This window comes from Filicampus tigris, chromosome 15, assembly GCF_054856515.1.
Source record: "Filicampus tigris isolate MCC_2025a chromosome 15, RoL_Ftig_1.0, whole genome shotgun sequence".
Classification (NCBI taxonomy): Eukaryota; Metazoa; Chordata; class Actinopteri; order Syngnathiformes; family Syngnathidae; genus Filicampus; species Filicampus tigris.
Window position 1 is genome coordinate 14,240,447 of NC_141231.1, and position 21,688 is coordinate 14,262,134.

Below are 21,688 nucleotides of genomic sequence, written 5' to 3' on the forward strand. Positions count from 1 at the left end.
TGCAATCACGCGACAATGCTCAGTTTGGAGATGACGCGCAAGGGGTGCGTGTTTTCACCTCCTTTTAGACAAGAATTCAACTTCATTTCTGTTCAGCGTCGCTTTATTGGCCGTAATAAGGTTCATGAGAAATTCCTGATTTAATCGCATTTTGCATTTTCCTCCCTTTGCACCACCTAACCCCCCCCCCCCAACCCCACCCCTCCTTCTCCTGTGGGGATGTCTCCTCATCTGATATCGCGATTTTTGCTCGATTTGGAACGAGTGAGGCGTAGCTCGGCATCCCCGTGAGGAGGCTGATGGACGATGCGCGGTCCGTTTGGGCCAACGAGACACGCGCGCGCCTCCCGGTTCTGAATGCAGCAGCGGCGGAGAGAGACACCGAGCAGGGTGTCACCGTCAGCCCCGGATGCTGCGCCGCAGGATCGGATACACAGACCCGTCGTCGGGTAAAGACATCCTGGGCAATCGCTCCCTTTGTTTCATGTTTATTTGCGCTTTTGGACTGGTGACTCTGTTACAGCAGATTCTCTATGGGAAAAACTACATTAAGAGGTAGGTGCTGTTTCACCTTGGACACATTTGCAGTGATTTGAAGAGTTCAAAGCATCGTGCGTGAATGCCTAATGGATGTCTTCTTCTGGGGAAAAAGCTTTATAATGGCCGGAAGAGAACAATAGCAATTGACCATCCATCCGTTTCCTCCCCCCCCCCCCCCACGTTCTCCCTCCCAGCTGTGGCATAAAACCAATTTTCATTGGGTTTCTTTTGATGATGGTCAAGCATCACGTTCATATCATACACACGCCGCCTCAGCGGCCGTGTGTGGTGATGTCCCCCCCTCCCCCCCCTCCCTTTGATTTCTTATCATTTTTAGACTTTGCGCCTTTCTTCCACTGGTGCTATTTACACATCTTGCAGAGGCAAGACCTCAGCGTGAAGTGATGACGATTTTCAGCCGGTCACAAGTCAATTATTGTGTTCATTTCTCATGTGCACCTCCCAGCGAAAAAAACATCTTTGTGAATCCCAAAACACTGCAATTCTCTTGATGTCACGGCATACGCCTCATAAATTCCAGTACGAGACGAGCAGATGTCGAGAAGAACCCCAAACAAATGAACAAACGCCACATCGCAGATAAGTGACAGCTCTTATGTTTACTTCAAGCAAACATAATGTGCTGCAGTCCCTTATAAGAGAACACACGCCCCCCCCCCCCAACCCTCTCCTGTCATCCCCACCCCCCACGCTCCCCACAGGCTGGTATATGAGATGGATTCATGGTATCCAAAAACCTCCCCAATGGTGAGATTCATGAATTCAAGCATCCTGCACGTTGGCGCTGGGCCCATTGGAGAGAGAGACAGAACGAAATAGTGGCAGGTGGGCAACTGGGGAGTGGCGGGCGGGGGGGCAACAACCAATGGGCTCAGCGGCGGCCATTTTGCTAGAGTCTGTCTGCACACACTCTTGGGGGGGGGGGTGAGAAATGAGAAAGGCCAGAGTGGGATGACTTGACTGCGTGTGCGCGTGTGATGTCATCGCCCTCTGGTGATGTCCGACCGTAGAGGTCAAAGCAAGTAAGGGACTTATTTTGGAGTCTTTTCCTTAAACTGCGTTACATGAATAAAGATAAGCTATAAAGTTGAAGTGTAATGCAGAGATACGCTGTAACTTATATACTCTTAAGTAGTATATGCGCCAATATCAAATTCGCACTGTTTTAATTGGATTGCAATTTGTTATGATGGATCTGCAAAGGCACTTTGAGATTTTACACATTTTCAATTCAATTATTTTCAAATCATTTCAAACCATAGAAACAAAACTATCATCAAATGATTGTATTCTATTAAGTCATTGCTTTACGTTTTGAAGTTATGCATTCCCGAAAATGACTATAGTTGTATTTAATCGAAAAATTGTTTGTACAATTTACCCATGAAGCCAGAACATGTTACACCAACTTTTTGGTTGCACTTTTTCTGAAAGTTTTAGTGCTGGCTACTTAATCTAATAAATACTTTTGAGCGTTCAAATTCACAGCAAACCCAAACATTTTTTTCAAGAATATTTTCGACGCAAGCCCACTAGTTGAAACAAGGCATTCTGCGTTTGTGGATTAAGAGTTAATCCACCCCTTTTGAGCCATCTCTGGGGGCGGCCATTTGGTCACTTCTGTCCACTGAAAATGACATCACAACTACCCAGGGCTCAGGTAACGACCAATCACGGCTGACTTGTTTTCTGAAGCTGAGCCGCGATTGGTCGTTTTTGCTGCTTAACTTATATTCCACAAACGCAATATTAATCAGAATGCCATGTTTCAACTAGTGGGCTGCTGGGAACATATTTTTGAAAAAAAAAAAAAAAGTGTTTGCGTTGATTTTCACTTTAGGAGTTCTATCTTTGGATTTAAATATATTGGAACAGTGGGCTAACAGTTAGCACATTCGCTTCATAGATGCGGGTTCAAATCCGGGCACTGGCCTTCCTTTGTGGCGTTTGCATGTTGCATTCATGCTGGCGTGGGATTTCTCAAGGCTTCCTTCCACATTACAAAAACATTCATCTGAATGGGAGTCAATGGTTGTCGGTTGTCGACGTGTGCTCTGCGTTTGGCTGGCAACCAGGTCAAAAGTCACCTGGGATAGGTTCCAGATCACCTGCAACCTTAATGAGGATAAGCAATAATAATATCGGATATAGAAAGAAAATGACAGTTTAAGCAGTTTACATTTGAATTCGTCATTGAATTTCCAAACTATTCAGTCAGATATCTAAGAAAGTGTTACAGTTAAAAGCACTTCTTCCAAATTACAAGGAATTTTAAAAACCTGAAAATACATTAAACATGAAGAGTTGATGTTTTGAAGAATAGTAAACAGTTTGTGTAGACAAGAGTGCACTTAATATGTTTATAGCTAGAACGACTAATTAATCGCAAAAATTTTCCATAATTGATCGCGATTAATCGCATTTTTCAAGTACATTTTTTTACGATGCCTGGAACCGATATTTACTTGAGTAAAATCGTGGAATTAATGTGGAAAAAAGTAAAAGTATATTTTGATCCAAAGACCTTTCTAATATGGTAGCTTATTTATCTAATCCTTGAACATGATGCTTTTCCTGTAACTGTTGAACGATACATATACATACGATACACAATTATTTTGGAATTCTCCAATGAGCCATCGAGCAACTTCTTGAAGTAAAAAAATCTAAAAACAAAATCTAAAAACACTAACTCTCCTCTAAGTTTGGCTGCAAAGTGAACAGAGGTCAGCTGCCACAGGAAGTGAATCAAACCGAGTTAACTGAGTTAACTTTTTTTTTCATGCATTATAAAACTTAAACTAATCTCCATAGTTAACGCTTTGACTTTGACAGCCCTCTCATCACTTCTCATAGCAGTAATTCAAAAATAGAGTTGAGATTCAAACTATTTAGTTCATTTTGAGTCCTGCGATAAAAAACCTCTTGAATGCAAAGAGCGTTTTGTCGCCACAGGAAGCGTCTGTGGATACTGTCAATGTGTCAGGCTTTGAGTACTACTAAGAGCATTCTTCCTGCTTTCAGGGCCTAATAGAGTTGCTCAAGGGCAGGCGCGGGATCGTAAGTGCTGCGGGCCAAATGCGAGGCGTTTTTTTTTTTTTTTTTTCCGGACTAGTTCTTAATGAGTGAGATGAACGCTCTCGTAAAGTTTTCTATTCAAGATGCCCGATTGATCTGTGTGGAAGTCACGGGAGATTGAACAGCATTTGCCACAAGCTCCACCCCCCCCCCTCACCCCCATTGATGGAGTCTTTGAGTTACACTGCTGCATTAGCTTCCCCGAGCTGTGCAGATTTACAGCGGTGCTGAAATAGCAAAAAAAAAAAAAAAAAAAAAAAGAAGCTGAGTGTTCTAACAGAGAGAGTACTCGTTGATGTGCTCTCCGTCGCAATATAGAACCAGTTCGACATTTACGATTAGTGGCCTCCACTGTTTTCTGAGAAGATCAGGGAGGGGAAATAAATCCATCTTAACCCCCCCACCCCCCATACCTCAGGATAGTGGCCCGGAATAATCTTTAAGAGACATCCGATAATTGGGTTTTTACTGAATTTGATCGGATAGTGGACTCAAGCATGGTATGTGAGTACCTGTGATTAATCCTCAAGTGGGGTACACGTGTGACAATAATGGTTTAGTACATCAAACTTCGACCTCTATCGTTGATGAAAACCTACTTTTTCATGATCTAAACATTGTGAAGAGTTAAAAAAAAAAAAAAAATTGTAAAAGGTACTCAACAAAGAATTCAGCAATTATCTTAAAATCAAGCTAAGCAATCACATATTACCTTGCCATTTTCGTAGCATTTTCGTTGCCTTTTACTCACTCTTTACTTTTTTGTCAACGCCAAAAAGCATGTTTTGAAATCCCCAGTTCGCTTGTCGTTATTTCCGGCCTTGTACGCAAACCGTGTGCAGCGCAATGCGCCGGCCCCGTTGCTCTTTTGGTTTTCTTGCCATCCACACACGGAATTGCTAACGACGTTGAGCTGCGTGTCTTATCTGCCTATTCATCTGTGGCAATGATATAACGAGTCATTATAATGTTACGAGTGGCACAGCGCAATTGTTGGTATACGATTGGAAAGTTGAGATGATTCTTTTTGATTACGCCAAAAGCACATTCCTGAAATAAGGGTCACTCTGACTCATTTTGCTGTGCCGGGTCACCTATAGAATTTTGACATCTAAACCAATTTTCATAATGTCAGCCAGCCAAGCCGTGTGTGCTTACTACTCTTATAGTCTCCGGCCGTGACTCGGCAGTGACGAGACAAAGATTTTCCATCGTAGAATGAAGTTCATTCTGTCTCTTATTTGTAATTGAAATGGTTGGTTCGCCTTCTTCTGAAGGAGGCGAAGGTTTGCGCCGGAAAAAATGTCAGGGAAATGCTAACCGAAAAAATAAACCTGCCTGAGATAAAAGGAACAAGGATTTCACGATTTTCCATGGTAAATATTGAACAGGTTTAACATTTATGATTGTTGGCCGCGGCCACTTTTCGAGCAGGTTCGGAAGGAAAAAAAAAAAAAAAAAAAAAATCATTTTTGTGTCATTTTTTTTCACTGTTTTCTTGAGACAAACAGCTGCTCAAGCTCAATGTGCAAAGTGTATCTGTGTGTGTTTGCGTTCAAGTATGTTTGTGTGTGTTTGCGTACCCTGCTGATGCCGTGGCTGAAGACTGGATATGGTTGTTTTCTGTTCTCTGCGCGGCTCGGAAAACATCGAGGACATCAACCCAAATAAACTGCCTCATTTTCTTGCTAGTGCGCAACAGTTTAGCCGACTCAAAGGGGACGAGACAGGAAATTGGAGCGGTCCCGTTAATTTCTCGGATGACGGATCTCTCAAGCCCGCCAGAAATGGAAGGAAAAGGTACCTTGTTCCCAGCGCCACTGACTGCACCACACCTCTAGAGAGCACAGAGAGTGAGCTATAATGAGAGGTCACGCACACACACACGGACACACACATACACACACACACACACACGCTTTTTCAAAATCAGCATTGCATGCTTGGACCCAGCAGCAGAAGTCCTCAGATAAACAGCATTTACTATATTTTTCATTCTCTGTTATGAAGTCTGCAGGTTCTTCGCAACATCATGGGGGATGTCGCGGGGGGGGGGGTTGGGTATGTGGCGAGGGGGGGGGGACTACGTCCCACGTTTAACTCCTAACCTGTCTGCATGTTGACAGATGTTTCCGTCAGCATTTTCAGCCAGATTCACAGATCTCCGTAATAGTCACACCCTGCCTAGCCGATATTAAGAAGAAAAACAAACGCTCTCACAGGTAGGCCCGTTTGAAGGCATTTCTAGTACATTCACAGAAACCCGAGAATGCCTCTCTTTTCTTTTTCATTGGTCTGAAGGGTACACAAGTGATTGTTCCCCGTGGTGGTTGCACTTCCAGATTTGCATGACTACGTTCACCTTAACCCCGCCCACAACCCCCCCCCCCCCATCCCCAAACCCCCACCATCCCGGCCGGCTCCAAAATCTGGCGGAGCCTCCTGTCGATGTGCCGCCCATTGTGTCCCGTCGAGCATCCATCCTCCCAATGCCTTGTGTCGTGTTCCGCGCAGCTCTTGTGTGTATGCCATGTACATAGTGTGGACACGCCTCCCAGTGCCTTCCCTTCTTCACATCTGCATTGTCTCTTGGATTGAAAACCCTACTTTTTGTACCTCCTAATATTGTTATGAGGCCCTTTTGTAACCTCTTTGTTTATCATTATTCTTTAGACGAATGAATCGCCTTTTTGGGGTGGGGGGACCTGAAAAAGCATGTATCCTGGAGAAAATTTGATGTATTCTAGGGGCTCCGAACATGACCCCTGAGGAACACCACTCGCAATTGCTCTGCTGTAAAAAAAAAAAAAAAAAAAATCTAATCACTAATTGACATAATTGTTGCTGTCGGGCGTAACCACACTTTTTAGGAAAAAAAAAACAAAAAAACGCTATCACACTTGAATTTCCAAATACCGCATGGTATTATACCTTATATTGCTGTTAACTTCAACAAAATACCTCCCGAAACTAATTTACTGTATGTGGGCAGATACCACGGTTGGTAAATGGGTCAGCAAACGAGTCCATGTTGAAAGTAGGTCCCGCAGATGGGCAAATCTAAATTGGGACGTTTGTTTTCCTTCGCCATCTAATGTGGGCGAGGCAATCGTGAAAAATGATCTGAGCCCTCAAGGTGAAATTGGCCAGACATGTCGATCGTGACAGGACGCAAAAAACAAAGATGCTTCATTTCTGTTTAGGTTTCATTCGTTCTAGTTGATTTTTTTTAAGTTTGAACTATAATAACCTTGGTTTACGCCTGCCTAAATTGTATTGGTTGGAAAATTTGGATGCAAAACAACTGAAACATTGACATTATTTGGGTTCTTAAGACTGCCCTCTTGGAGACGTTGCGTTTTATTAGTCTTTCAATGAATGACTGGGGTGTGGCCTCAACATTGGGGGTCCCCACCATGAGCCCTGAAAAGACCCTTGGAAATGCCTGCTGAAAGATTTAAAAAAAATTGTCCCCAACACCTTTTTCACCGAAAAACATGAAACTGGGTGGACATCTATTATGAAAGGACCCATGAAAAAGTCTCAAGGGCCCATGGACAATCGGAAACGGCCCCCCCCCCCCCCCCGGGAGATCAGAAAATATTTGCCCCCTGACTTCAGCACCAACACAGTAACTTGCCAAAAATCGATGTGACAACAATCGTAAAGTTGACTTATACGACCACGCGGTTCAACCGTCACAGCCACTTATCGGCGATGAAAATGAACGATGTCAGACGGACTCTTCCTGGAATGCATCATCAGGTGGATTTAGACAAAACAACCGGTGTCACCGTTGATTTGTGCGGTATTCTATTCTGCATCTTGTTCCTTTCAATGCATCCCCACCTTTGTATCGCGCCTTAAGTTCTTTGGTCTCTTTCTTTGTTTTCCAAACTGCCATCGCATTTTGCCACCATGCACAGCCACGTGACATGTTGCAGTGACGTCATCAACCATCCACAATTCATTCTGCGAATGTAACTTGATCCAATTATGATTTTTTGCTGCTTAAAGTAGGAAATCAACCCAAACATATATTTTTTTTCAAGAATATGTTCCCAGCAGGCCCACTAGTTGAAACACGGCATTCTGATTAACAGCGCGTTTGAGGAATATGAGTTAAGCAGCAAAATCCACCCCTTTTTTTTTTAGCCATTTCAGGGGGCGGCCATTTTGTCATTTCTGTCGACTGAAAATGACATCACGACCAATCACAGCTGAGCCGTGATTCGTCGTTACCTGAGCCCTGAGCAGTTGTGGTGTCATTTTCAGTCGACAGAAGTGACAAAATGGCCGCCCCCAGAGATAGCTAAAAAAACGAGTGGATTAACTCTTATTCCACAAACGCAATATTGATCAGAATGCCTTGTTTCAACTAGTGTGTTTACATATAACATATTCTTGGAAAAAAATATGTTTGGGTTGATTTTTACTTTAAATATCACCCAATCTAAACACCAAATTATACAGTAATGCGCTTTCATGTTTCAGTATCGTGTTTGTTTATTTTGCATTGAATGTTTTTGCCCCGAAAACGGATACAAAATAAAACATTACTTCTTACCGTCGGGCATTTTAGTGTCAAGTGCCACAAAGTCGCTGCAGGGAGTTTACAAAAGCTGCGCAGTGGTGGCGTTACCGAAAATGTTTGTGTCTGAGGTGTCACTGCTTTTTACCGAATGAAAATGATCGAACTGAGTTTAGTTTAACCACTCGCAACTATCGCACGGACATACTCCCATCCACCAGACCGACACCTCTATTGTCACTTTCAGACCGTTTTAAATAAGTACTCGTATATAAATCAGCAAATAATCCCGCAAAATAATATTCATGTTATTTGTCATAACACATTGTTATTGAGTGAGGGAAATATTCTCCCCCGTTTCCACAGTGCAATATTTTATCCATCTACTACTACTTCTACCACTCTCTCAGCAACTTGTTCCAGTGACTCTGTATTAATTATCCCTTCAGGTATTTGGGAAACTATGACGGGCCCTTCGAGTACAACTCGACAACATGCAAAGAGCTCAGACAGGAGATTATGGACGTCAAAGTCCTGACAATGTGAGTGAGTTCTTGTGGTCTGTTGGGAGATTTCTTTAAGGAGTTGAATGTGACGATTGTCCACTCCGGCGTATATTCAAAAAGATTCGCATCGCCCCATAATGAGGCGGTTAAAACCCGAGCGGCATCATTCCCAGTTTTTGGATCAGGCTTTACCGTCGAGTATATTGTTTTACAGGCTGCGAGCCAATAGTTTCATATTCGACTCCCGGGAAATGTCAGTTCAAGGACAATCTATTTACAGCCGCTGTTTTCGGCAGTGTAATCACTGACATTTTTGCTGCTCCGTTTTTTTTGTTTTGTTTTTTTTTTTTTGCTCCCCACCCTTACAGCCCTTGTCTGTTGCTGGCGTCTTTATAATGTTTGCCTTGTGTTGTTTTTTCTTCGATTTACCGCCCTTTGTAGAAACAATAATCGGAAAATACATGGTCATGGCTATCCTTCTTCATTCCACAAGTCTCTCTGCCTGTCTGCCAGGGTCAAAACCTCTGATCTGTTTGAGAGATGGCGCAACCTGCAGGTGTGTAAGTGGGAGCAGAGCAAGGAGGAGACCAGCAACTTCAAGTAAGAATCACCGGAGTAAAATATGCCCCAATGGAAGCCAATGCCAGAGAAACTTCGTAACAGTCAGTCTCCTACTGTTTTTTTTTTTTTTTTGGCAAACAAATATCTACAGCTGAACCTCGATTTCACGAAGCCGAAACCGACAGATTGCGGATTTAACGGACAGGAGATGGTGTCAAAAATTCTGCTCCTTCCCGAATTGTCAATCAACAGAAACTGGTACACGTGTTTCTGTGTTGCGCCGCTGTGACAGATCGTAGAGTACAGATAAGAGCGGGCTAACGTGCCTACGTGGCAGCTATGTTGCCAGGGGCAACAGTCCCATCGAAGGCAAGGGAAGCGTGGGCATTAGCTTAGCAATGCTGAACACACACAGCTCAAAAGGAGTGCGTCGTATCTACCTATTCAGATGTATGGCCGTCGTCACGTCGTACGAATAGAATTCTCTCAAATATGCCGTTTTTGGCCCACGATTCGATTGAACTCCGATTCAGAGGCCTATGATTCGATTTGATTGCGATTCCGATGCATCACTACATCGGCTTACATTTTATAGTCCATGTAAAAAACTGGTACCGTTTTTTTAAAACAAAAAACCCCAAGGAAGAGCAAAGATTGATATTTCACACTTTGACTTCGCTCCGTCCGTATCAGGTTTTGCTTGCTCCGCCATTTTGTCACCTATTAGCTTAGCCTAGCACAGACGTCTGACGTACAAACGCGCATGCTTTTTTCTTTTTTTTTTTTTAAACTTTCAACATCAATTATTAATATCTATGAATCGATTCAGTATCTTTTTAATACGCCGCACGATGCATAAAAAAAAAAAAAGCGATTATCGTTCCCACCCCTAGTATACAGTTGTTTTTGCCAAATATACATATATACAATAATTTTGGCCACAAAAGCAGGACAAAACAATAACGTTGCACTGTATTGAGTGTTCTTAGGGCCGCCCCAAAAAGTAATTCAATTTAAAGGACAATCACATCTAATTGATGACCCCTCTCCCCTATTAGTCCATTAAATCGAAGTTCCGCTGTAATTCCCTACTTTTCTTTAGTGTGAAAACAATAGTTGTATTTTACAGTGAGACTTGAAAGCAACATTTGTCCATACCATATAAACAGACACTGGTGGCTATGTTTGCTACAATGCCGTATTAGGGTCACAGGACCTTTAAAGTAATCATGCAAGGTGACCCTAACGCACCGTTATAGTTTGCCAATTAGTCGCCTGAAGAAAGTCATTTTTGGAAAAATTGAAACAACAACAAAAGCAAACAGAAAGAAAATCATGTGGGCCATTTTCACATACTTTGATCAATTGAAATAAAGCAATCTAATTTGTGAAATTATTTATATCACCGTGGTTTTATATGGAGAAATGTCTCCACGCTGAAGCTTCTGTGTGCGGTCACGCTGCCTCAGTCAAAAAAATGTTGATCAGGCGCGTCATGATTAACGGAAGGGTTCTCGCCAGGTTTTCATGATCGCCGCCTTACGTGTTACAAATGAACACAAATGCAGCTCAACAACTGTCTCCATTGAACACATTTTTGGTTTGTTCCAGAATGTCGCTGTCTCGCTGCTGCAACGCTCCTTCCTTCCTGTTCACCACCAAAAGGAACACCCCCGCCGGGACCAAGCTGAGGTATGAGGTGGACACCAGCGGCATCCTTCCCATTACCACCGAGGTCTTCAAGATGTTCCCAGATGTGAGTCCTATACTGAATGCAGTTTTAAAACTAGCTCCGAACAAATTGTATGTCACGGAATCAGATAACAGAGATGATAAAAGTGGATTCTATACGTATCTCGATATCCCTCGGAGTGGAACGATTCGATTTGATGCGTCCGCATTTTTTAACTCAAAGATTTTCAAATCCAGATAATTTTTTTACTGCCCTAGTAACTACATATATGTTTATACTGCTCATCTAAAAACATATACATATATTTTGAAATATTTTTATTGAATTTCTATCATTAACTTTTTGCCTTATTCAAGGTGACTAAGCTGGAAGGTGAGGCAGCACCTTAGCATACTATATTGACTAGCTGCCGCTGATGTAACCTGATTTTTTTACGACTAGTTAAAGCCGGTATCTCACTGAGCAGCGGATGCTCGTGAATGCTTGCTTTACTTTTTCTTGGCACCAAGACATTTTGAAAAACTGTTTGGGACTAGTTAAAACTGTCTGTGAACATCTTTGCAACCTTTTCGAACCCTGACGAAAAAACAAAATTCGCTACGTTCACAAGCATTCGCCGCTCAGTGAGATGCCACCTTTAACTAACAGTTAAAAAAAAAAAAAAAAAAAAAAAAAAAAAATCAGTGGCGGCTGGTTGCAAAAATGTTCGCAGACAGTTTTTACTTGTCCCAAACAGTTTTTCTTGTGGCCTAGACATTTTGAAAAACTGTCTGTGAATATCTTTGCAAGCTTTTACAAACCCCAACGAAAACCCAAATTTCACGACGTTAACAAGCAGTCGCAGTTAAGGGAGACCAAATGAAGTTGTCAAAATGGGTATTGTTTATAAATGAGAGTTTAAAAAAAACAAAACACTTTTACTTTTATACTGAGTACATTTCCGTCTTTTGTACATTAGGCTAATTGAATTTGTACTTTTTTTTTTTTTTTTTAAGCGAGTATCTGTACTTTGAGTGTGACTACTTTAGTCCCCTTTGCCTTCTAGGATATGCCATACTCCAAATCCCAGTATAAGAAATGCGCCGTGATCGGAAACGGCGGCATCATCAAAAACAGCAAGTGCGGAAAGGACATTGATTCGGCAGACTTTGTGTTCAGGTAGGGGGGAAAAAAAAGAAATCAGTTGTCATGGAATCCGCCCATTTTGCAAGCTTTGCCGAGCTTTACTTTCCTATGCATGTTTCGCACTTTGCAAAGATAACACATTTTCCAATTAAAAGTTTCCTGTCCTCAGTGAAACAATAGCAGGCTTTTCAACTTGGAGCTGATGACTGGCATGTTGCCGGCTCCTGCTGTGGGCCCGTTTGTCACATTCTGTTTGTTAGCGCTGAAATCTCACTTTTCAGCTGACGTTTAATATTCCAAGCTGTCCTACAATGGCTGATATATTCTGAAAAGTGAAGGCGATAGTCATTTAATATCAGGGATGGAACGATTACTCGAAAATCGATTTAAAATTGATTGGCCCCGATGAATCAAAAATCGAGTTGATTAAATTCATCTAGAAAATGACGTCTTGGAATGTTTTTTCATTCCAGATGCATAGCACATGAATGTGTAGATCAAATGACCGTATGCTTTTGTGCCACACATCATTGCGTATTGTGTTTGTGCATGGCTGCAGAACCACACTAGCGCACAGAGACAAGCAGGGTAGCAATTTTTCAAAAATCGAATCAAATCGAAAACCGGGAACTGAAAATCGAATCGGGGCTTGAGTGAGTCGTTACATCCCTACTTAACATAAAAACAAAATAGAACACCACACGCAGTAATAGGGGAGATGTTTACGTACTATATTTTGCTTTTGCTCACATGTGCCATAAACCGATGTCAACATGTGAGCTAAAGTCTAATTTCTAAAGATTTCAAAAAGTACTTTGTCTGCAGCAGTGGTTATTTTTCAAGTCCTCTGTAAAGTTGAGTTGAGAATGTTTGCTGCGGTAAGACCGCATTTGCTCTTTATCTTTTGCCCTAGATGCAACATACCGCCCATCAGCGAGAAATACTCCGCTGATGTCGGCACAAAAACGGACCTGGTAACCGTAAATCCCAGCATCATCACCGAGAGGTACGCTAAATCTTCCCCGACGAAATCCAATCCGGCCCGTTTTGCCTCTAACACACTAATCTAATCTTTTCCGCTGACCCCGCCCACCGGCCTTAGGTTCCAGAAGCTGGAGAAATGGCGGCGTCCCTTTTACGACGTCCTGCTGAACTACGAGAACTCGTCGGTGGTCCTGCCGGCGTTCTACAACACGCGCAACACGGACGTGTCCTTCCGGGTCAAGTACATGCTGGATGACTTTGACTCGCAGCGCGGCGTCTTCTTCTTCCACCCGCAGTATCTGCTCAACGTGCAGCGCTTCTGGGCGGTGCAGGGCGTGAGGGCCAAGCGCCTCAGCAGCGGCCTCATGCTGGTCACCGCCGCCCTGGAGATGTGCGAGGAGGTGCACCTCTATGGCTTCTGGGCCTTCCCCATGAACCCGTCGGGCATCTTCATCACGCACCACTACTACGACAACGTCAAGCCGCGGCCGGGCTTCCACGCCATGCCGCACGAGATCTTCAACTTCATCCACATGCACGCCCGCGGTATCGTGCGCGTGCACACGGGGCCGTGCACGTGAAGGCCAAACTGGCTCGGAAGCGGCGCTTTTGTCAAAAGTGCAAGAATCTGACCGCGGTGGAACCTCCAAAGTAGAATGGCATTTTTTTTTTCTAGTAAGTTCCAATATGATACTATGCATATTTATGAATGGTATCCATTTCTTTATTTATTTTTTTAAATTACTACAATGTTTTTTTTTTTATTATATTATCTTCATTTTTATTTAGTTCATCTATTTAACTAATATATAATATAATTCAACATTTGAAATGTTTTCGTTTTAAAATTGTAATAATCTCACATCTTTTGTCGTTGATTTTTAACAATTCTTTTAAGATTGAAAGAATTATTTTTGCATGACATCAAGTTACAACGACAATAAAGGAAAAACCACTTGTCCTCTGAAAATGTTCAAAAGTATAATGGAGCATATCGTCGCTGTCCTGTGAAAAACACTTATCTCCAATTTTGGAAACTTTAAAAAATTTTCACATTAATGCGATGTCTGTAACGCGGAAACGCCATTCGTGTAAAAATAAGAAGAAAAAAAAAAAAAAGGAGATTCGTGTTTTTCACATGGCAGCAACGATATGAGGCACGTCCTTTCCTGTTCTCATCACACTTTTCTCTCTTGCCATCCTCCTGTGGCAGTATCGCGAAAAAAGAAAGCCAAAGAAAAAGCAATCTGATTTTCACTGAGCCAAGGAAGACTTTGGAGGTTCCACCGAAGGTTTCTGCCTTTCATGGGCGCCATTTCAGACCAATCTGAAGCTTGTTTTCCACTGTGGTTTTCATGTGGTCGTCTTCTTGATGTTGTTGTTGTTGTTGTTGCTGTGACGTTTTCTAGTGGCTCTGCTGTACAGGTTGGTTCTTTTCTACTTGTTGCTGTACTCGTCCAAACATGGCGGGCGTGGCATCTTTCTTCCATGTTGTGTTAAAAAAAACAAACAAAAAAAAAAAAGAGCCCAAAAATTGTCTGGGGTTAAAAAAAACAACAAAAAAAAACAAGTATTTCCAAACGCAGCATCCAGTTGTCTACTTTTGTCATGGATTTAAATATTCCCCCACATTGACAGGGTGTGAACATTTGAAATTGGCCTCTTTCCAGTGGCCTTATCAGGAAATATCCTCCAGCTGTGCAACGACAGGCAACAATGGGATTGACTTTCTTTGATTTGATTGACAGTAATACGTCGTTATTTTGCCGATAATATTGAAAGAAGCACAAATAACTAATGCCCCTGCTAAAAAATGTTGATGTAAATTTAAACCGTTCCCAGGAGTTTTAATAACATGTCTGTGACATCATCACATCACAAATGCTTCAACAGATTTTGATTGATTTTTTTTAATGTTGCCTAATAAGTTGAGTCAAATAACCCCAAAATGAGTCAAAATTTGACAGACCCAACTATTGGGGTTATTTAATTCATAGCCCAATTTGGGTTATTTTTGACCTAACTGTTTTTAGAGTGTGGGTGGGCCATCTGCTCTGACCAGGATTTGAACTGATCAGTGATTCACACTCGGCCATTCAGCCGCCATGAGCATTTTCTAAGAATTTTACACGAAATTAACTTCAACGTCAGCACGCAGCAAAACTGTCCAACATCCAATGTTCAACCTAATCTGCTGGATCAAAATAATTAGTATGTTTATAAAATCCACAGCTATCTAGCAAGTGGGTTAGGAAAACAACCCGAGATTTGTGTGTGTGTGTGTGTGTGTGTGTGTGTGTGTAGCTCTCCAAGCGTACGGCTTAAATGTTTTGCAAGTCTTTTTTTTTTTTTTCCCTCAAAAAAGTTTTCATATATTTTCTAATTTTGTCTTTTTTTGGGAGGTTAGCGTTAGGAGGGTTGGTTTGTATAAAATGCAACTTCAAAAGTTACAAAGAAACGGCTAAACCCCGCCCCTCCCTTACATATTATCATTTGAGTCGATGTCAATCTAACATGGCTCCTCAGCACGAATGTACTACTTTCTTGTTGAGAGAGCTTTACTGCCATCCCATGGCCTCATCGGGCCTTTCAGATTGAGCAAATAGTTCCACAGGAATTTACAAAAGGTCAATCGCGGGGGATTACTGTATTTATCTTCGCTCGTCTTATGCCATGCTGCCTTATGACATTCCATTCTCTTCATTCAATATGCAATTCTCATCTATATTCCCTGAGTTTGTCCCTCGAAATCAATCAAAGGATGCGTTGGCCTCACTGAAGACTCCTCGCCGTGTTCTATTTCATTCCATACTCGTCGTGCATGATAAAGCTTTTGTGCGTGCCTGCTTCAGTGCTCACTGAATTAAGTTTACACTCACAGAAACCTCTTCGTCCAAGAGATTGTTCGACGGGTGGAAGCGAGCCGTACTTAGGCAGAGCTGAATCGTACTTCTTTCACATCGGACCGCTGCAGTGTGTCGACAATGTTATCATTTGCCGGCGAAATATGTGTTGGGCACCAAAATGTTTGCGCCACCATCTTAACGGCTGTTAGAAGTGAGACTAGGAGTAAAAACACTGGGACCACGCTGCATAATCTGTAAAGGGAAAAGAAACTGTGCTTGGCTCTGCGGAATCATGTTTGTAAATAAACTGGTTTGGATTTTTGTTTTCTTGTACAGTTCTCTCTATTATTATCATTATTATTGTCGTTACTGAGCTTCCAGTACAAAGGGACCAAAATATGTCAATAATATATAATAATAAATTTTTTTAAAAAAAGACTAATTCACATTTACAGCAGACTAAATCAAGAAGAATTAACTATTAAATATTTTTTTTAAAAACACAATCAATATATGTTATTTGATTAAAATTGAAGTCTGTATTGAAAAAAAAAAAATTGAAACTCAGCTGTCTAAAAATGAATTGACTAGACTTTGTGATGGTGAAAAGACAGAAATGCCCCCCAAAAAAGTTGCAGTTGCATACAGCTGATTACTGGTAATTAAATACATTTTAACCATATTAGAATGATTTTCTTTGGGAAAACGAATATCTATTACAAAACAAACCACCTGTACAAAAGCAGATAAAAGCTCGTCATCATCAATATGCACAGTAAAACAAAGGGAAAAAAATGCATATTGACCATTCTCCGTAAAATATCTAAATAATAAACTAAGGCCAATAAGTTGGATGGCAACTATATCTATTCTACACGTAAACGTCCCAGGATGCCAACTTCAGGTGTCAGGCGTCAGCAATAAGCCTAATGGAGGGATTTGGCAGCTAGGGATCTGCGTGCCAATCACATGCAATGTTAATAGAAATGTTAAGCAAGCAGCACCAAAATCAATAAATGCCATCTTTCTCAGAATTACATTCTAATCAAGCACAATCTAAAACAAACCAAGCAGGCCCAAAACACTCAAAAGTTGAGGATTTCATGGAAGTTTCCGTTGAGTCATTTCTTCTTTCTTCGAAACAATATTCACTTACAAGTTTAAACTAGCACAGTGAAATAATGGTTAGCGCGTCTAACTCGCAGTTCTGTGGTTCTGGGTTCAAATCTAATCTCCAGCTGTTCTGTGTGAAGTTTACATGTTCTACCCCAGGGGTCCCGAATTTTTTTTCCTGGTTCGGGGACTGGTTTGTGGTATGACTGATGTTTCGCAGAACTATCCGTCAACGGGGTGGAGGATGGCCGGGTGGCATTGCTGACGAAGATTCTTGCCCGGGCAATAACATACAATTCCCGTTTGGGACATACATGTATATGCTCCTCTACAACCCTGGCAACCATGTGATCACATTTTAGGTATACAGTATATGCCATGTTTAGAAAAACGTTATTCTTTGGGGGTACCCATGGGCAGGTACCTGGCCATGGACCATTTTTGGGGACAACAGTCGAACTCTTCCTCCCACATTCCCAAAACCATGCTTGTTAGGTTGAATGAAAGCTCTAAATAGCCCACAGGTGTGAATGTGAGCATGAATATGAATCTGTTTGTATGAGCCTGTTTCTTCAACAAAGTCAATTGAGATAGGCCCCAGCTGATGGAGGATGGAGCCTCAAACTATATCTTCTTTACCGTCATGAAACTCACTTCCCCGGACGCGCGAGTGCCCGAGTAAGGGTATTGTCGATTTACGACCACTTAGAAAGCTCGCCAGTGTAAAAACGGGTTCATGTTCAGCGTTGAGACACCCCTGTCCCGTAAAGCGATCCTGATGCCATGAATAATGGAATGCGAGGATAAGTTCTCTCTGCGCAAGGCTCTTTTTTCACACGGCTTTCTCCCGACGGTCACGTGCCAAGGCGGCTAATTTTTCATGAGTCCTGCGCGAGTTTTGTTGACGGTTCGTCTAGGCTGCTCCGAAGGCCACGGAAGCAGAAGCTCCCAGCAGCCGAGGGTTCAAATGAGTTGCCCCATCTCTGTCGAAACCTCGCCTAACTCTTAAGAGAGTGAAGCAAAGATGCCGTCCAAGCAGAAACATTCGAGATTAATAGAAGAAAGTGAGGAAGTGGATGAGGAAGTGGAGGAAGCGCCCGAGTTGAAGAGGAGGAGCACCCAAGGTGAGAAGACACGGAAGAAGGACAAGAGTTCCGAGCGTTCCGGCAACAGGGGCTCGGAGAAAGACAAGAAAGGTGAAAAAGACAAAAAGAAGAAAAAAATCGAGAGGGAGGAAGGTGAGCAGAACAACAACGACCCAGCGGCCAAAGAGGACGCAAGCGAGGTGACGAAGGAGGAGAAGAAGAGAAAGAAGAAGAAATCCTCAACGGAGATCGCGGACGAAGTCGACGCCGAGAAGAAGACCAAGAGCAAAGACGGTAAGAAGAAGAAAGGACCCCACAATGAGGGAGATGAACCAGTGGAGGAGGAGGACTCCAAAAAGAAGAAGAAGAAGAAAGCAAAGAAGGGATCGGGCGAAAGTGACGAGGATAAAAAGAAAAAAGGGAAGAAATCCAAAAACAAGCATGTGGACTACGCGGCAATCTATCAGAGCGAACTCCTGAACTATCACACAGACTCATCCGATGGCTACGAGGACATCTACTACAAGAAGAAAGGTGAGAGTATCACTCGGTGTTGTGGTTCCCGGGATCGGTTTTGATCTGGAAACCGGTCTTGAGACCTCTTTTTGAGGCTCTCGGTCTCGTCTCAGAATCAAAGGCATTTGTGTAGGGTTCTTCCAGGTACTCATCCAACATTCTAAAAACATGAAGTCCATGTGATTGACTGGCAACCAGACCAGAGTTGACCCCCCCATGGGATAGGCTCCAGTTTATCTGTGACCTTTCAACATAGGGACGGTTTTCTTTGATATCCTGCGGTGAGCAGTAGGGTAGGCTTGGGATTCTTTCTGAGGTTGTTCCTGAGAGAAAGTTCCCGAATTAACTCACATGATTGGAGCGGTAATCTAGTGAGTTTTTGGTCGTTGCATGTTGGCTGGAAGAATGTGTGGTCGGAGCCACGCAACTAAGTTGGAGGACTCGCCGTAAAACACAAAACCCTAATAATGCAACCAAAATATAGATATTTTAAAATATTTCCTGGAGCCAGTTTGTCTTAGCGACGAGAAATGACAATCATGAATGCATCCACAAAAAAAGTCTCAAAAAAGGCATACCCCCAAAAGACAAAGGAAGTCAGCATTGTTGGTTGTGGTCTTGAAGCGGCCATTTTAGGGTCATTTTTGACAATTCAAAGGGGTCCTGGGGAATGTCACGCGACCAAATTGGAACTACGCATACACGACAGATGGGTGGCACTCAGTCGCAAAAAAGTTTTTCGTCATTGCGTGTAGGCTGACCATGGCAGCGACATTTCATGACTCACCACACTCCATTAACGCAACTCCATCAGGTCAAAATTTGACCAAAGCGCCTGAAAAGATTAATATTCACCACCCCTTATTTAATCTTCCAAGCCGTGACTGTCCATTTAAATACCGGCACATTTATTTATTTTTTTTAACAATCTCTGATGTAATCACTTGAAGAGTGTAAACACAGCAGTGATATTGAATTTCCCTTGACTAATCTCCTGTTGAACTTTTAATGTTGTTGTTAAAGGTCAGAGAGCTATGTTAGTTTTTTTTCTTAAAAGCCCAATCACACCCCCAGTCTCTTTATTTACAGCGTAAATAAAACCGAACATGGACATGGCTCTTGAATCTTTTCTTTGGGTTCGTCTGGTCACTAATCAAGTTAGGAAGAGCACAACGATTGATGATTTATTGATGTCTGGAAACGGGGAGGGTACAGTTGGAAAAAAAGACTTTCTGTTTCTTTTGACGGGATCGCTTCGTTTGAACTTAATTGACTTCCTCTGGTTCTAGTCTACGAGGTGGTCGCTATCACTGGCGATGTGAAGGGAGCCGGGACTGATGCCAATGTGTTCGTCACCCTTTTTGGAGAGTTTGGTGTTACCCCCAAAGTTCATCTGGCCAGCAAGTGAGCAGCAAATTGTTTCTATTTTGGACTCTGAATGCATATACTTTAACAATCGTATTTGTACAAATAACTCCCGACTTTGCGTGGACCCTCGGAAGTCGAACTAAGGTTACGGTTTGAGGGTTAGTATTAGAGTAAGGTTTTGAAGGTTAGGGTACGTTTTTTTTTTGTTTTGTTTAGCCGAACTGTTTGAGTTCCCAGGGTCCAACCTGCAGTCATTCTCCGAAAAGTAACTTTATTCATGCAAAGTAACTAATTCACATTTTCTATTCCCCTCTGGTCTTTTCAGCACAGAAAAGAGGTACCGGTACTCTGGAGGTTTAAGATTCTGTTCCTGGTGTTGGCTTGTACTGTGCAGCACTGTATAAGAGAGCATCTCATTTATTCATTTTTAATTGAATATCATTTTCAAATACATTAACCCTTTATCGGGCACCCATTTAAATTCAACTACAGACAAATACATTTGTCCATATTGCCGTTATTTGGAGCCCAAAAATGACCCCTTATTTTGAGTGTTCAGTCCCCCAAAACAGTGTCCTTTAGCACCATGAAATTTGGTAGGCATGTCTTTCATGAGTAGACACACAAAAAGTCCTCACGGCCCGTGTCGTAAAATGAACAGCAAGTCTGCCATTTTGGTGTTAAATGGAAATTTTTAGAGTCATTTTGACCATTCCTTCAAAAATGAACTAGTCCTAGAGAGTTTGCCTGATTGCGCCCAAATTTGATCCTTGTCTACGAGACACGAGTAACACTAAATTGTGAAGAATTTCAGTTATCCTCATTAAGTGTGAACGAAGCAGGGTGGCCAATTTGACAGAACTATAAAACTTCAGTTATGGTTTAAGCTCCCAAAATTGTATCCTTGCACCGATAAAGGGTTAAATTGCCGTCCAAGCCGAGCCTTCTGACGAGAGCGATTGGGTCGCCATAGCAACACGATGCTCTCTTCTATACAGTATTTGGAGTAAGGCGGAACTACGTGACATGGCGGGTCTTCTTCCCCATTCCGAAGCGAATGGAAGAAAACCACGATGTCATTTTATTTATTTTTTTTCCCCCCCGCAGACGATCAAATGACCGCCAGGCAGTCGCACATTGATTGACCGATCGGGTTACCGGGCTGCGCAATAGGACATCCTGACTTTATTGTCGTCCCGTGCGGGACCATGTCACCCACACCTTGAGTCGGCGTGCGCGCCCCGTGTATTCAGTGTGTCCATGCTGTGTGACTGCAGCTGATGAAATAGCATACACGGCGAGCGCATCCAGGAGTTTCACCTTACTCCCGTATATACCAGTACTTATATCAGGTCGCGCCTGTATTGTGTGACTAACAACACGATACGGTCGGGGCCAGCGTGCAACTCTTTGGAAATTCAGTGGGACTCGCCGGTTGCATGAATTCCAAAGTTTGCATTGGGTTTGCTTTTCTTTCCGTAATCCACTTCCATGCTTCAGTACATGACACTGTGCGCTTTAATCATACAAGCCTGCGTGTTGGAGATGTGGGTTCAGGACAAAGAGAGAGCGGAACCTCTGAAGCTGAATGTCGCTTTTCAGCTTTCAACCAAAAGCGCTGCTAAAGAAGTTTGAAATACTTGACATCAGGAAATTTCGCAAGACCATATAGGGGACTGATGTTTCTGCTTGTTCTTTGTTCTCCAGCAAATGGATTGCCT

The 21,688-nt window shown here is 42.5% G+C and overlaps 2 protein-coding genes across 7 annotated transcripts in view; both read left to right on the forward strand.

The window, feature by feature from the left end:
- The first annotated feature begins 5 nt into the window (after positions 1-5).
- On the forward strand, positions 6-16,207 carry st8sia5 (ST8 alpha-N-acetyl-neuraminide alpha-2,8-sialyltransferase 5). Of its 6 annotated transcripts, none has more exons than XM_086053458.1 (9): positions 6-555; positions 5,332-5,439; positions 5,766-5,861; positions 8,620-8,712; positions 9,118-9,276; positions 10,849-10,993; positions 11,976-12,088; positions 12,969-13,061; positions 13,158-16,207. In XM_086053458.1, exons 1-9 carry the CDS (start codon positions 410-412, stop codon positions 13,618-13,620), a joined length of 1,416 nt encoding a protein of 471 aa, XP_085909584.1. In that variant the 5' UTR covers positions 6-409; the 3' UTR covers positions 13,621-16,207. The 6 variants fall into 6 exon arrangements, with proteins under 6 accessions (XP_085909584.1, XP_085909585.1, XP_085909587.1 ...); XM_086053459.1 differs by having other exon boundaries at positions 9,190-9,276; XM_086053461.1 differs by lacking the exon at positions 5,766-5,861.
- Positions 16,208-18,022: 1,815 nt separating this feature from the next.
- The window catches only part of loxhd1a (lipoxygenase homology PLAT domains 1a), a 28,677-nt gene continuing 25,011 nt past the window's right edge, over positions 18,023-21,688 (forward strand). The window contains exons 1-3 of the mRNA XM_086054273.1: positions 18,023-18,617; positions 19,889-20,003; positions 20,293-20,304. Of these exons, the coding sequence (XP_085910399.1) occupies positions 18,023-18,617; positions 19,889-20,003; positions 20,293-20,304 (722 nt within the window). The remainder of the gene's footprint in view (positions 18,618-19,888; positions 20,004-20,292; positions 20,305-21,688) is intronic.